Raw genomic sequence first — 15,157 nt, 5'->3', positions numbered from 1 at the left:
AGCAGGGCTTGCGGAGAGCTCTAGGAGGGATATAAGCCTCAACTTTCAGCAAAGGAGAGTTTCCCATCTGCTTCTTCAGGCATTTGATTTAAACTGTTTAAAAAGAAAACAAAACCTAGCTGTAATTGTAGATATTTCAACACTCTGATGATTTTTTTCCGAGTTAATTTAGCTTTTCCCCCCCTGTTCAAAAAAAAAAAAAAAAAAAAAAAAAATCTCAAATTGAGACCATGGAGAAGGGATTTATTTTCCTAAGCCTGCTTTCCTACTTTCTTGGGGTGGCTGTCTGTCATGCGTCGTAAAGAAGCTGAGAGGCACAAACACGGTCTGTTCTCCTTTACAGCCCCTTTTTGGTAAAGCCCATACTCGTCTGTGAGCGGCTGAAATTATACATCCTGACCTTCCGGTCGCTGCTTGCAAAAAAGAAAGGCAGGAAATAAATTGTCCCGTGCAGAACAACCTTTGCTAGAAGATCTAGGAAACTGTTATGGGAGGTTCTGGATAATTTTATTTATTTTACCCTCCTAGATAATACCAAAGTATTTGGCTCCTTCTCCTTGAGTCCCGTCCCTCGGGTTTTTGGCTGGATCAGGGAAGGTTTTAATTGCGTGTTAGGGACAGGCTCCCAAAGGCTTTCTCGCTCGCTCCCCGGGAGCTGGGGTTCGGCGTGAACGGGACTCGGCTGCTCCGGCGCTTTCAACCGCTGACACATCGCTGTCTCTGGGCAGCGCTTCGTTCTCGAATCGTTAAGCACCACTTGGGCTAAAAATAAAACATTATTTTTAAATGTTTGCTATTTGTGGCGATGAACATGCAGCTTGAGAGTTTATACTTCAGTTTATACTTTCAAGGACTCTAACTTTAGCGCTTCCTCTGTCCCTTCCCCTTCGCAGAGGATTTTTTGAGGATTTATGGGGGGGGGGGGGGGGGAAAGTAGGAGACTGCTCTGTCCCGCATCACTTGATAACTTGCTTGCCCAGGCGTTATTGGAAAGAAGGTGATATTCAGGCTTAGGAGGAAGTCATGCTCGGTAGGAACCATATGCTCTTGCGTCATGGTGATTTCGGGGAGTGGGCTCTCGGCTGCTTAATAGGCTTTTAATAGATTTCCCAGAAAACGTGTAGGGTCGAAACCTGAACGGTTACAACACAAGAGAGAATAAGAAACCCGTGTTTCTGGGCATGGTGTTATCGTGAGGTATTGCTGGAATCCGAAGAGTGCTTTGAACTGGAGTTACTCACCGCGAGCGGGTTGGTGAGCACTCTCCAGCAGATTCTCCTGCTTTTCCCATTACCTCCGAGTGTGCTCCCAGCTCATCTCGCCTCCTGTCTTTGCACGGAGAAACCATCCTCTCTCTCCTGTTCTCCTAGACACGAAGTAGAATATATTGCTTCTCCGGTGCTTGTGTCGTAGAGTCCTCTGGTGATTATGGCTAATTGTGCCTGAAATCACTGGTGCTGACTTGTTCGATGTCAGACTGGTGTCCGACACAACGCAAAAAAAGACACTGAGGGGGCTGGAGCGTGTCCAGAGAAGGGCGACGGAGCTGGTGAGGGCTCTGGAGCACAAGTCTGGTGAGGAGCGGCTGAGGGAGCTGGGGGTGTTCAGCCTGGAGAAGAGGAGGCTGAGGGGAGACCTTCTCGCTCTCTGCAGCTCCCTGAAAGGAGGGGGTAGCCGGGGGGGGTCAGTCTCTTCTCCCAAGGAACAGGCGATGGGACAAGAGGAAATGGCCTCAAGTTGCGCCAGGGAAGGTTTAGGATGGAAATTAGGAGAAGTTTCTTCACTGAAAGGGTTATGAAGCATTGGAAGAGGCTGCCCAGGGCAGTGGTTGAGTTGACATCCCTGGAGGTATTGAAAAGCCGGGCAGACGTGGAGCTGAGGGATGGGAGTTGGTGGGGGTTTTGTCGGTGTCGGGTTGATGGTTGGCCTCGACGATCTGAAAGGTCCCTTCCAACCTGGGCAATTCTATGATTCTGCGAAATTATCCAGCAGCAGTCATTGCTCCCAAAGAAGTTGGGCTTGGAGTGAGACAACAATTCCTAGGTGCGGCTCTGTCGGTGGATTTGTCATGCAATTTTTAACTGATGGATATTGGGTTTTAAAGAAAATCTGAGTGCCAGAGTTTTGCCTGTAGGGATTGTGGGAGCTGTTGTGTTTGTTTTTTTTTTAATGGGGGGATTTTAGCCTCTTCTGTGTTAGACCTTCTACTTTGGTGCCAGGTGGAGAAGAGTATCCCCTGTCTGGGGACAGGACAAGGGGTAATGGGCACAAACTTGACCATAGGGAGTTCCACCTAAACACGAGGAGGAACTTCTTTGCTGTGAGGGTGGCAGAGCCCTGGCCCAGGCTGCCCCGAGAGGTGGTGGAGTCTCCGTCTCTGGAGACATCCCAAACCTGCCTGGAGGCGTTCCTGGGCCACCTGCTGTGGGTGACCCTGCTCTGGCAGGGGGTTGGACTGGGTGATCTCCAGAGGTCCCCACCAACCCTATGATTCTAAGAAAAGGAGTTTGGATGCGGTGGCATGGAGTTGAGGTGAGGTGGTAGAGTATGATACACTGTTAGTTATCAGAGCTCAGGTTTTGGGTTGAGATCAGGGCAACCCTTCCTGTAGCCTGGACGGTTGGCACTTGATGTGCGGTGAAACGTTCAAAATATGTGCGGCAGCCGGTGAGAGCCTGGATGGATGCAGTGATACCACCTTCTCCCAGCAGTGCCGGGGAAAATCCCTTCCAGACTGGTGCTGGGGCCGCTCCAGCACCGCTCTCTTACCGGGCAGCCTGAAACACGGATCCGCTTGTCGCGTCTCTATTGAAAATTGATAGCCCCTATCGCGTTTATCAGTCGCCAGGCGGTTTCAGTTCTTTGCTGATCTGTTCTGCAATAAATAAACGTAACATATGGAATCGCTTTGGTAATCAGCACCTCTCAGAACCAGGAAACGAAATGCGGTGTCTCGCAATGCTCTGACCGTAGGGAGAGCAGAAAGCAGGATAAAAGCTGGTTGCTGGGAGCGCTCGCGTGCAGACGGATCTCTGTTGTGCAGGATTCGAATGGGAGACGTGGCTTTCTTGCTTGTTTAAATACTGCTTAAATATTTTGTCAAACCTGGAAATGGCAGGTAATCCTTGGCTGCGCTCAGCCATTGAAATCGGCCCCACGGCTGCCCGTTTGTGGGACGCGTGTTCGTCCCAACTAGATGGAAGCGGGAATGAGAGCGCTGGGAACAGTCGCTTGCTCAAAGCCATGTTTCAGTCATAAACGTAATTAATGTGACATGAAGGTGAGATGCTTTTAAAATGGTGAGGTTGAGATCTTAAAGCATCCTGAGATCACTTAAAAACAGGTAGAATAATTGTACTATTATTGTTATTGTAAATAAAACAATAAAGTAACTTTCTTGCAAGCTTGGATGGAATAAATACTATGAGCGTAACCTTTTTTTTTTTTTTTTTTTTACTTGCTGATGTATTTAACTGTGTTTTATCCCTATACAACCCAAAACAAATAAGATGATACAGGTATTATCCTGTTGGCGCCGTGCATTGCGAAAAATATTCTGCCTCCCTGCCCGAGCCTGTTGCCCCCCTGATCTCTAGGTACGGGTGCGATGGGCGTGTTGCCCCCCCGTGAGCTGCTTTTGTTGTTGGACGTCGAGGACTGGAATAATCCTCCAGTGTGACAGCAGTGCAGGTCTTGGGCATGGAAGCAGACAAGATTCCTCTTTACTCTCTCCCAAGAATTTTGTAAGAAACACTTTAGGATGAAGAGAGTAAATCATCTACGTGGAAAAAAATATACCATAATATGAACCGGCTGGCCTCGGAGCGCAGGGGCACTGTCGAATATGTCTTCTGGCTACGTAGATCCCGTTGCTCTGAAATAACTCCAGCGGTGTTTGATCTCAAAATTTTGTCGGGAATTTTCTCGTAGACCCAGGTTTTGCTGAAAAATGCTGGTTTGAGTCCAGAGTCTTTAGTCTGAAACATCTGGGCCTGACAGCTTTTTTTTCCCCGCTCAGGGTAGGAATTCAAGGGATACCTTTGTCTGGGATAAAGTGATGAGTTTGGCCCTGGTGGGATGGGGAGGCCGCGGGACTCCCAGTTCCGAAGGAGGGCGCCCGATGGATTCACCTGGGGACCAGAGACTCCAGGGTTCCCCACGGCATCCCCTCGGTGCTCGCAGAACTGGAATATTGGTTTCGAGTACAGCCAGAGATTTCAGGAGGTTGTTTTTGGTCTGATTTGGGCAGACCTCATGTAAAAATAAGATAACGCTTGGCATAAACTCTCTCAAAATGTTTTTTTTTTCTGGATAACTCTGGCTTTTGTGTTTATAGCGCCGTGTTGAAACTAGAGAGACCGTTGACACGAGACAACCAGCTACCGTTGACGAAGCCAAAGCCTTGTGTTAGTACCCGGCTGCGAACGCCCACGGCTGTGGCCCTGCAGCAGCGCTGGGGAGGTGATCCGTGTCCGCTTCCCGTCGCAAAGGCTGCGGAGCAAAGCCTCACTTTTTGGGGGGGGAGAGAAGATTCTTGTTTCTTACTGGTTGGTTGTCCTCGGCTTATTTTTTTCGCACGAGAGAATTACAGTGGGGAAAAAGGTGACTTTTGGGGAGAAAACTTGGGAATGATTTATTTTTCTGTGTTGAAACTCTTCTAACTGCTTTTACGTTGCAGAGGTGTAGTATCTCTGCTGTAGCATAGATGTGGAACGCTGGAGGGGACCGATGGCCTCTGAGATGGTCCTTAGTCTGAGGAAAAATCCATCACGACTTGGCTGAGCTGTGAAATCTCCTTGAAGACGCTCTGATAAAGACCTGTTAATTTTTCCGCTTCGTTTTCTCCAGCTAACGTTTCCCTGGGCCAGATTTGCCTTGGGCTCACGGGTGTAAGTAGAACTTTACCCTTTTCCTGTGCTCAGAGGCTGGAGTAGGGCTCACCAGGTGCAGAGAAAGCAGGAGATGCCCGTCAGTATGACGGTGTTTGGCAGGAATGAGCTGTGAGCCAGGACAGTGCCACAGGGAGGGATCATTCCGGGCTGGGGGAGTCTGGGACAGTGTCCTAAGGAAGGTGGGGGGACTGGGGGGGGACCTCTGCATTTTCATAGAATCATGGAATGTGTTGGGTCGGAAGGGACCTCTCAAGGCCATCTAGTCCAACCCCCTGCAGTCAGCAGGGACATCTTCAACTGGATCAGGTTGCTCAGAGCCTCATCCAGCCTGGCCTTGAATGTCTCCAGGGATGGGGCCTCCACCCCCTCTCTGGGCAACCTGGGCCAGTGTCTCACCACCCTCAGTGCAAAGAACTTCTTCCTGATGTCTGATCTAAACCTGCCCTGCTCTAGTTTAAACCATTGCCCCTCGTCCTGTCGCTACATGCCCTTGCAAACAGCCCCTCCCCAGCTTTCCTATAGGCCCCCTTCAGGGACTGGAAGGGGCTCGAAGGTCTCCCCGGAGCCTTCTCCTCTCCAGGCTTCTCTTCTTTTGGCGTTCCTTGCCTCTTGAACTCCTGTATCCCACCTCAGCATCCTACTGATGTAGCCCTGCTTGCCGTTAGGACGGAGCAATGTTACCTGCTGTTATTTTGGAATATCAACATTTTCCGTATCCCCGTGTTATCCAGTTGCTATGCAACGGGGTGTGGGTATCGCATTACTGTAATTGGGTTTTCAACCAATGTTTGTAGATAACGTGGGTTTTTGCCAAAGAAAATTAGCAGTGTGAATTGAACTCTAAAGTGGCCTTCCGAAACATGATATTTTAAATGAATAGAAAATCAGATAAGCTGGGAGGAAAGCTTCCTCCTGGTTGAGCTTAGGACATAGACTGCTTTTTATGTAATAGTTCCCGTTATAAATAAGTGTTTTCACTTGGAAATTCTTATTGGGACCAAGCTGCCTGAGAGCACCAGCCTGTGGCTGGAGAGAGAAGGCTGTAGCGTGGTACGCGTCCGTGTGGTAATGATCAAAGAGCTTGCGAGAACTGGGGCTGGATGGTGCCTTTGCTGGTACTGGTGCATCTGCGTGGCAGCTGGGGTCAGAGTCGATCGTTGGGTTTTTCCCCACTGTTCTATGGTACTTCCCTGATCGTAGGTAATTGTAGTGGTGCTTAGACTTGAATAGAGCCTATTTAGCTTAAGTGTAGTACTTTCCAGTCTGCTGTGACTTCACTTCTTACCGAAAACCTCCAGTTGATGCTTTGTTACAATAGGAACTATCATAGTTTTGCTTATGGGTAATGTGGGCAGTGTGTTTTCAATGAACGGAAAATTACTTTCATAGTTGGAGACCACAAGACTTTTGTAAGGGAAGGTCTGAAGGTTTGGATGTAAAAATCAATGTATTCCTCCTTTTCGTTACAGGGCTTTCACCCCCAGTGGTTGGTGCTTACTCTGGAAGCAGGGAGTTGGATATTCAGTGGTGTGGAGCATGGGGGAGGTAGAAGAGCACTGGCAGGAGAGGTTCTTCACATCTGGGTGTTGTGTTGACTGAAAATTACTTTTCGTGGATGACTCTTAGTAACCTCCTGTTCTTCCTGAGTTCATTCTGATCTAGTTAAAGATGTCCCTGCTGACTGGAAGGGGGTTGGACTAGATGGCCTTGAGAGGTCCCTTCCGACCCAACACATTCCGTGATTCTATTCTATGATTGTCATTCTGGAGACTTGTCTAATTCCTCCCTTCCAGTTCTGCTCTCCGCTTTCTGAAACTTGTTTTCAAAGTTTACTCGTGCTAGACCAGAACTAGAGACAACAGATAGAACCTGCTGGTAGGTTTGCCGTACTGAGCTCTGTATTCTTCCCTCTGGGGCAGGGTGGGGCCATCGGAAGGTCTTTGCTTGGCATCCATTTGTTGAGATCTCAGTCTGCCCCATGTGCAGAGGTGGCAGGTCGAAGGTGGGGTGGGTGGCTGTCAGGTGTGCGGTGATGTCTGTTAGGGAAGGGGCTGCTTGTTGAATCTCGGCTGGTGGCAAGGAGAAGCTTGCTGGGACTTCTCCTGGCGCAGCACTTAACCCCTTTGCTGTGCCGCTGGCGTGCTGCCCACGGGAAATCAGCTCATTTTCCTCACCTTGGAGCCCCTCGTGATGGGGCACGAAGAACCCGCAGGGAAGCGGAGCTGAAGGTCTGCGGGGGATGCTCTCGTTCGCAGGTGTGGTTTTGGTCCCCTCTTCTGGCGTCTCCAGCCTCCTCGGTTACAGGGGCTATTTGATGCTGTATCTTCCTTCGTTACGTTTTACAAAATGTACGATTAGGAATGCTGGGGGGAAAGGAGGGAGAGTGATGGCAGTTTGGGCTTCTCTTACCCTTTCTCATCTCGTTTTGTGAATGTTTTTACTTACCAGTTCTGTAATGGCTTTTTAGCAGTGACACCAATGGTGAACGCGCGAGAGTCGCAAGCAGGGGCGTTGCTGCGTCTGGCCCTGAGCAGCGGCTGAGCTCTGAATCCTGCGAATGACAGCTTTGCTGCTTGGCAGGACCACGGACAAACAGTCTCGGAGAGTTTGGGGGTCAGTTTTTATAATGCTGCATCACCTGGTCTGTTTTAAAAACCAGAAGGCAAATGAGAGACACTAACATCTGAGTTGGGGACTGATTCCACCTTCCCTTATTGCTTGAAACAGATTATTTGTTTTTTTGTGTTCAAGCAAGGTGCCAGAGAAAGGAAACCAGCGTGTTTAGTTGACTTTAGCACTGACCCGTGTCAGCCGTCAGGATGGAATACCTTGTGGTCTGTCTCCCCACGCTGCAGTTAGATGTGGAAGAGGCGCGTTGCTGCTTCGCTTCCTTGGCATAAGGGAACTCCGTGAGATGGAAATGACCCCCAGACCCCCTCTACGCTTCCTACCCGGCTCTATATCAAACTGCGGTCCATGTTGGAAAAGAATGGCAAGAGATGTTCTGTTAAGTGATGGAAGGTTACACACACACACACACACACCCACCCCCAGAAGCAAACATAAATTAAAAAGCGTAATAATCAAAGCTGATTTAAAAGAAATTGTATCATTTTATTATGAGCATAAAGCAAATTTCTCACTCTGCTTTCTGCCGAGTACTCACAGGGCAACTCTGGTGGCAGTGCAAACAAAATTTTCAAAGCTGAGGGATCTCCTTATATCAGGCTGTCCTTGCAGGCCACGTGGTGTGCCAGCCCTCTAGAAACCCCAATTAACCAGTCTCGAATCCCGTGTGTTAATTCCCCGGGTTCGGTTGGACGTATGTCGTCGCCCGGCCTCAGCTGAGGGTATCTCGACTTCCCTGTCTGCTGTGGCTCTCAGCGTGACGGCCAACAGCTGTTCTGAATATCTGGCTCTCTGTGTTTTTATTCTGAAGGTTATAACTGTTCCTCCACCCCTGCTGAAAAGAGGAGCTTTCAGGTTTTTCTGAATAATGGAGAAAAAACATAAATACGGGGAGGGGGTGGGGGGGTGGTAAAACCTTCTAAAGATAGCTTATGCCAGACTTGCTCTACTTCTCGCTGTTTTGAGCTTGATAACAAGCTGAATTCGATCGTTTAGGATGTGTGCTGGAGTTTTGCCTGTTTGATGTTGTGTTTGTTTTTTTTTTTTTTTTTAAAGGTGGTTAATGTTTATTTTTGTCATAAAACTCTGGCTGTATTCGATGTGCAACTGAACTGAAGGGTGATCAACGTTGTGACTTACAAAGGCAAAAAGGGCAGGTGTGAGCCTGACCCGAACTGTCCGACGGCTACAGGCGTCATCTCTCGAGGAAGGGAAATCGCATTTCATGCACAGAATACCCAGGGAACCGTTTTCCCGTCTACTCTGCGAGTCCCGGTGGACCTTTGCTCACATCGTCTACCTGGTGAAGAGGACCTTGGTCAGTAGATGTGAGTTAGGAAGTGTTTTCTGGCTGGCTGTTGGGCTGGCGATGCTCGGCTGCTCCGCAGGGCTCGGGGACACTTGCTCTGTCAGAGCGTGTCAGGAGACCGTGTTTGAACACGGAGGGAGGGAAGTGGCGTGGCACCTCGGGGGTGTTGTGGCCTGGCTTCTCGTCCAACTCGTTACCGTCGCCCGGGCTGTTAAACTGTGACAGCTGTGAACAGTTTATCCTCTGAAGTTAGGAGGAAGATTAAGAAAAACGCTCTCCTTTCGGAGTTGCCAGGAGCCTTTGTAAGGAACATGTTTTAAACGAGTCTCCCAAAATAATGTTTAAAGAAATCTGAAGGGGGAAAACCATCTTAACAGGGATTAAATAGAGCAGCATTAAAAGCAGCAGATACTGGCTGCCTAAAGTCATACTGACGTCGCCGAAACAGAAATGCAGCAGAAAAGCCATTCTCCAGTTGTGGGATAAAAGCATTTCATAAACCGACTGGCGCTATTGACTTCAGCGAGAGATTTGGGTTTTTTTAGAGGGAGGAAGCTTTCCAATAGTTCTTGCTAACAGTTATTATATGAAAATAAGCTGCAGACGCTGCACAGTTGTTTTCCTGCCCAGCCGTCCCCGATAACTCGGCCTGTTGCTCGCTGCTCCGCTGGCGTTCCCGTCACATCCTCCAGTGTTTCCGCAGCAAAGGGGTGGTGGGAACCACTGAAACGTCCAAATTTAGCTTTGCTCAGGAGATATCCCAGGTAAATCGGGAAGGTCCCGGGTAAATCATTGCTGGCAGCGTCAGGTGCTGCTTCTTTTTCTGCCCGAAGCTGAAAACCGATCGGCTGCTGCTGCAGACAGCCGGACACCGTCGCAAGTGCTGTGGCGACCGCTCGTGTGTCGGTCTGGTTTTGTGTTTCTTCCCGCAGAGGATGCTCTTGTCCTTCTGCCTCCGAACTAAACCGTTTTTTAGTGCCAGCTGAAGCAGCTGGGAGTGGAGCTGGTGATTGCCGCTCTCGGGGTACGGTAACTTCCGTACGGTGAACGGGGGCTCGGAGAGGGGGATGAATTCGTGCTTGTTGATGCTATTCGCGTGCAGTCTGCTTTTTTGATCTGTTTTAGGGATTGGAAGACGCCTTTCTTCTGGAAAAAAGGAGGAGTGGAGTGGGGGGAGGAAGAGAAATCCAACAATTTTAATATGTTTCAATGTTCCTGTGTGCTTTTTCCCCACACCCTAAAACATGACAAATATCAGCTAAGTTTCCCTTTGGCCCTGGGGGAAGAAAAAAAAGGAGTCTCCAGCTGGAATTCATGAAACTTTGTTGAACAAACGAGCGGTGTCATGGGTTTGCGGCGATCTCGCTGGAGTACGAGTGGTGTGCGGAGAGCGAACAGCCGTTTCATGCACACTTAAACTGTCCTGAACCACTACCCTCCCTGATAATTCTTCATCCTTTCCATGTGGGAGAGCAAGCACAGATTAAACGGTTTAAAGAGGAGAGTTAGAAATCAAAAAGGGTATTTTATCCCTTGTAAAAAGAAGACTCCGCTTTTCTTCTTGCTCTTAATATCGCCTGGAATAATGCATATATGTTATTTCTGAGGTGCTTTTTAAGCGTGAGGTCAGCAAAGTGGCTACAGGTTTGATGATCCTGCAGTCCTGTGCCTGGCAGTGATGCTGTTTCAGAGGAATGTGTTTTTCCCCTCCTAGGCTTCTCCTTAAAACAATTGCCCAACTGTTTAAAAAAAAAAAAAAAAGTGCTGTCTGGAGAGGAGGAGGAGGAGGAGGAGATGAATGTTGATCCCGCCCAACCGCAGTGCTGCCCGGCAGAGAAGCCTCAGCAGGTCGAGCACATCCAGCGACTCGGTAGTGAAGAGTTTGGCCCCTCCGGTCTGCACCTGGGAGCAGGGTACCCGTCTCCTGGGTCCCGTTCTCCATCCCAGCGATGAGATGCACTTAGCGCACCTCCGGGGTGTCTTGCAAGGCCCAGAGCCAAAGTTTTGGCATCGTTACCACGCTCGCGTCTCTCCCTAACTCTGCGGCTCAGCTCCTCCAGGAGCGCAACTCTGCTCTTCTGATTCTCTTCCTCCTGAAAATGGCCCCAAGTGGTTTATTTTTCTTCCTTAAGTTGACTTCTGACTGTCACCGATGAATTCTTCTCCAATGAGAAAATGTAATGAAGTAAATAAGGGAAGGACTGATCCGTGTCTTCTCGTTTAAACCTCTCCCAGCTCGGTGTGACTCTACCGATGGGCAATGAGGGTTGTTGACCAAGAGGCGTGCAGTCGATTCCTGCCCCCCAGGCAGGGACATTGAGCACTGGGCGCTTGTGCCTGCCTTTTCCTGGAGTACCCGTCCTGAGACCGTGTCGGTGCTTAGCGTGGCCCTTCCGTGCGGAGGTTATCAAGGACAATGTCTGACCCCTGTTTGGCTCCGCTCCCTGTGCTTACTGCCCGCTTTCTCTTGAATTTATCTAATTTATTTTAGCTATCTCCCCGCTTGTACTTCCTTTGCTCAGTAAGTGAGAGGGAAGTTGGTATCTCAATTTGCACTGGAAATTGTTTCCCTTCTTGGCATTAATCTAGTTGGTGGTGTTAATAAAATACATACGTATGATCTCCAGATTCGGAGAATGAGAGGAAAACGTCTTGTGCGGGTTTCTGCATTTAGTAACCTTCTTAGCAAACAGCTCTGGCTCTGGGGTTGCTGTTTGCAAGCTGTTGAAGGCGATACAAGAATACCGCAGACATTGCCTCTGTCTTCTCCGCAAAAGCACAAGCTCGGGGCCGGGAACCTGCTGGGGTCGCCGGGTGCCAGGTGTGGTACCAGCATAGAATGGCCCAGGTTGGAAGGGACCTTTAAGATCGTCGAGGCCAACCATCAACCTGACACTGATAAAAACCCCCACCAACCCATGTCCCTCAGCACCACGTCTGCCCGGCTTTTCAATACCTCCAGGGATGTCAACTCCACCACTGCCCTGGGCAGCCTGTTCCAAGGCTTCATAACCCTTTCAGTGAAGAAATTTCTCCTAATTTCCATCGTAAACCTCCCCTGGTGCAACTTGAGGCCGTTTCCTCTTGTCCCATCGCCTGTTCCTTGGGAGAAGAGACCGACCCCCCCGGCTACCCCCTCCTTTCAGGGAGCTGCAGAGAGCGAGAAGGTCTCCCCTCAGCCTCCTCTTCTCCAGGCTGAACACCCCCAGCTCCCTCAGCCGCTCCTCACCAGACTTGTGCTCCAGACCCCTCACCAGCTCCATCGCCCTTCTCTGGACACGCTCCAGCCCCTCAGTGTCTTTCTTATAGTGATGGGCCCAAAACTGGACACAGCACTTGAGGTGGGGCCTCACCAGTGCCCAGTACAGGGGGACCATCACCGTGTCAAGTGGTCCATGATGCTTTCAGGTCAGGCAGCTTCTCCTGGGGACGCTGAGCCCTGGCAGGGTCTGGAAGAGCCGTGGAGGTGAATTCTTTCCCGAGTCCTCTCCGTACGCGTAGCAAAGGGTCTGCGTGTGCCGAGCAGGCGGGAACCTGGAAGCAAGGCCAGTGGATCCCGGCACACTGCATTCCTCCAGCAACTCCCTGCGGGCGCCGTGCGAGATGATGGATATTTCAGCATCTTTGTTCTTTGTTTTCCTTCTAACACTGGAGGAGTTTAAATCACGGGAAGAGAGGGCTTGACGCTTCTCCAGTTACACAAACAAGCGGAGCTGCACTAGCTAAAGCTGAACGGCATGTTTTCGGGAGAGGTGAGCGGAGACCTCAAATGCCGGTCTTTGGGAAAGGTCTTTCTCGAAGTCACGGCTGTGACGTGGGCGTTAAGCTTGTAGGTATTGCAAAAATTGGGATGTTACTGCGGAGCCTGGGATTCTTTCCAGTAACAGCCTAACGAGGAGCTTATCGCCATACAGTATTTGGGCCTAGATCCTGAATAAAATATACTGCGTGTTGTCAGACGCTTAACTAAAAGAAAATAGAAGATGTTGGCTTACCTTTTAACTTCTGCTGGTTCTTTCTCTTAAAATAATAATTCTCAGGGAAATATTAATTTGTTCCAGCTTCCATGGAGCAACCCCTCGTCCCCCAAACCTCAACGAGGAAAAATACAACTGCGTAGGTGCAGCTTCACCAAAGCAGGAGATATCAAGTTGCACATTAATTTCTGGTTCTCAGCAGTAGCATGTGGATTTAGAGAAATCCAAGCTGTGGTATCAAAGGTGCTCTCTCCATACACCTAGGAACAACCTGGCTTGTGGCTGCTGTTGCATAGTTGTTGCCTCGTGGTTGGAACTTGGGACTTTCGTTCTTGGCTTGCCCAAGGACTCATTGTGATGTCTTTAGGCAGGGCCTTCTACCTGTCTCTCTGTTTCTTGACCCCCCAAAAAAGGTATTTCCCCTGTTACAGTGCTTGCGCACCGTAGCCGCTCTTCTCTGATGGTTAGTTTGCGAAGATTCTTTGATATGACATGAGATACATGAGCCAGCAGGGTGCCCAGGTGGCCAAGAAGGCCAACAGCATCCTGGTCTGTGTCAGGAATAGTGTGGCCAGCACGACTGGGAGGTGATCATCCCCCTGTACCGGGCACTGGTGAGGCCCCACCTCAAATGTCATGTTCTGTTTTGGGCCCCACACAGCAAGACAGACATTGAGGGGCTGGAGCGTGTCCAGAGAAGGGCGATGGAGCTGGTGAGGGCTCTGGAGCACAAGTCTGGTGAGGAGTGGCTGAGGGAGCTGGGGGTGTTCAGCCTGGAGAAGAGGAGGCTGAGGGGAGACCTTCTCACTCTCTGCAGCTCCCTGAAAGGAGGGGGTAGCCGTGGGGGGTCGGTCTCTTCTCCCAAGGAACAGGCGATGGGACAAGAGGAAACGGCCTCAAGTTGTGACAGGGGAGGTTTAGGTTGGAAATTAGGAGAAATTCCTTCACCAAAAGAGTTGTCAAGCCTTGGAACAGGCTGCCCAGGGCAGTGGTGGAGTCGCCGTCCCTGGAGGTATTGAAAAGCCGGGCAGACGTGGAGCTGAGGGATGTGGGTTAGTGGTGGACTTGGTAGTGTCAGGTTGATGGTTGGACTTGATGATCTGAGAAGTCCCTTCCAACCTAGACCATTCTATGATACCTCTTGCCTGATTCTCCGTATTTTCTTGAACGTGGTTCAAGATAATCGTCTGCTGATTGTGGAGCTCCTAAAATGCGGCTGTGAGGATGAAGCCCTGAGTTTCTTTGGCCCGGTGAGCTGCAGCACTTGACTGATTCTGGCCTGAACTTGTCCCACATCCGACTAAATATTTGCTGGTTTGACGGGGAGAGAATGGGTGTAACGTGGAACAGGTGACAAGCGTGCTTGGTGCTACCATGGCAGTTGGAGTCGCTGCACCTGCATGCGGCTTTGTGGAGAAAAAAATTCTCTTAATCTTCAGGTTCTTGTTCCAGAAGAATGAATTTGAGGAGAAATAGGCCCAGAGGAGACGTGGAGGCTGTGGAGGGCAACAGAATAGCACGGGAGAGGCTCTGCTCTTTGGCTGTGTACTCTGGCCAGACCTGGACGGGTAGGAGATAGGGTTTGCTTTCGGTTCGTGTTTTGGCAGTGAAATATCATGGAGGGAATAAAACTATTGAAGCTGAAGAAGAATATTGGTTCAAGAAAAAATGGCAATAAATTGACCATAAATAGTACAGACAAGAAAATTACTTCTTCTTCTTCTTTTTTTTTTTAAACCGAGAGATAGGAAATTCCAGAGTAGGTTCCAGGAGAAGAAATGGGCAAAAATTTATCTGTTTTTAAGGTGGAGTTCAGTTTGCTAAAGAGTTTGTGACTCGATAGGAAGGGAACTGGCCTGCATCTGCACGTATTTTTTTAGGGTTTCTATCTGAGAAGATGTGCTGCTACTTCAGAGGAATAAAACCAGCTAGACCATGTTTAAAACTTAGGTTTTTAAATCTATAATACAATACCGCTGAAAGGCCACCTGTATTTTGAGCCTGTTGAGTGGCAAAACCAAGTATTGGTTGTTTTAATTCTTTCATTCTATCAACAAATCTATATGTTTTACAAAGGCCGCTGGATTGTGTGGTGCGTAAAGATGCATCCGGGGAAAAAACCCTGCCGTCCAGGCAGCCTTGGGGAAATCTGTTCAGTCTCCTTACACGAGCGCTGGGGGGAGCGAAGGAGATCACCATTAATAATTTTTAACCTACGTGAGCACGCATTATGCTGCTAATTTTTTCCTGCTGCTGATTTCATGTCAATGTTGAAAGTATAAACAATTCCCCTAATAAAATTTTTGTTTGGTTTGCCTTGTCCCACAGATTAACGAATCTGATTACTGCAT

At 49.3% G+C, this 15,157-nt stretch overlaps 1 protein-coding gene across 5 annotated transcripts in view; it reads left to right on the top strand.

Moving 5' to 3' along the window:
* Window positions 1-15,157, top strand: part of STX8 (syntaxin 8) — a 117,053-nt gene that overhangs the window by 27,014 nt on the left and 74,882 nt on the right. The window contains exon 7 of one of the 5 annotated variants that reach the window (XM_054221370.1): window positions 7,644-7,696. The exons of 3 other annotated variants lie outside the window; for them this stretch is intronic. In XM_054221370.1, the coding sequence (XP_054077345.1) occupies window positions 7,644-7,681 (38 nt within the window). In that variant the 3' untranslated portion in view covers window positions 7,682-7,696. Of the gene's footprint in view, window positions 1-2; window positions 168-7,643; window positions 7,697-15,157 lie in introns of those variants that run through there. One more of the 5 variants, XM_054221366.1, reaches the window with a different exon arrangement.

Source organism: Rissa tridactyla, chromosome 15 (assembly GCF_028500815.1).
Source record: "Rissa tridactyla isolate bRisTri1 chromosome 15, bRisTri1.patW.cur.20221130, whole genome shotgun sequence".
Lineage (NCBI taxonomy): Eukaryota > Metazoa > Chordata > Aves > Charadriiformes > Laridae > Rissa > Rissa tridactyla.
This window is presented reverse-complemented; position numbering and strand designations above follow the sequence as displayed.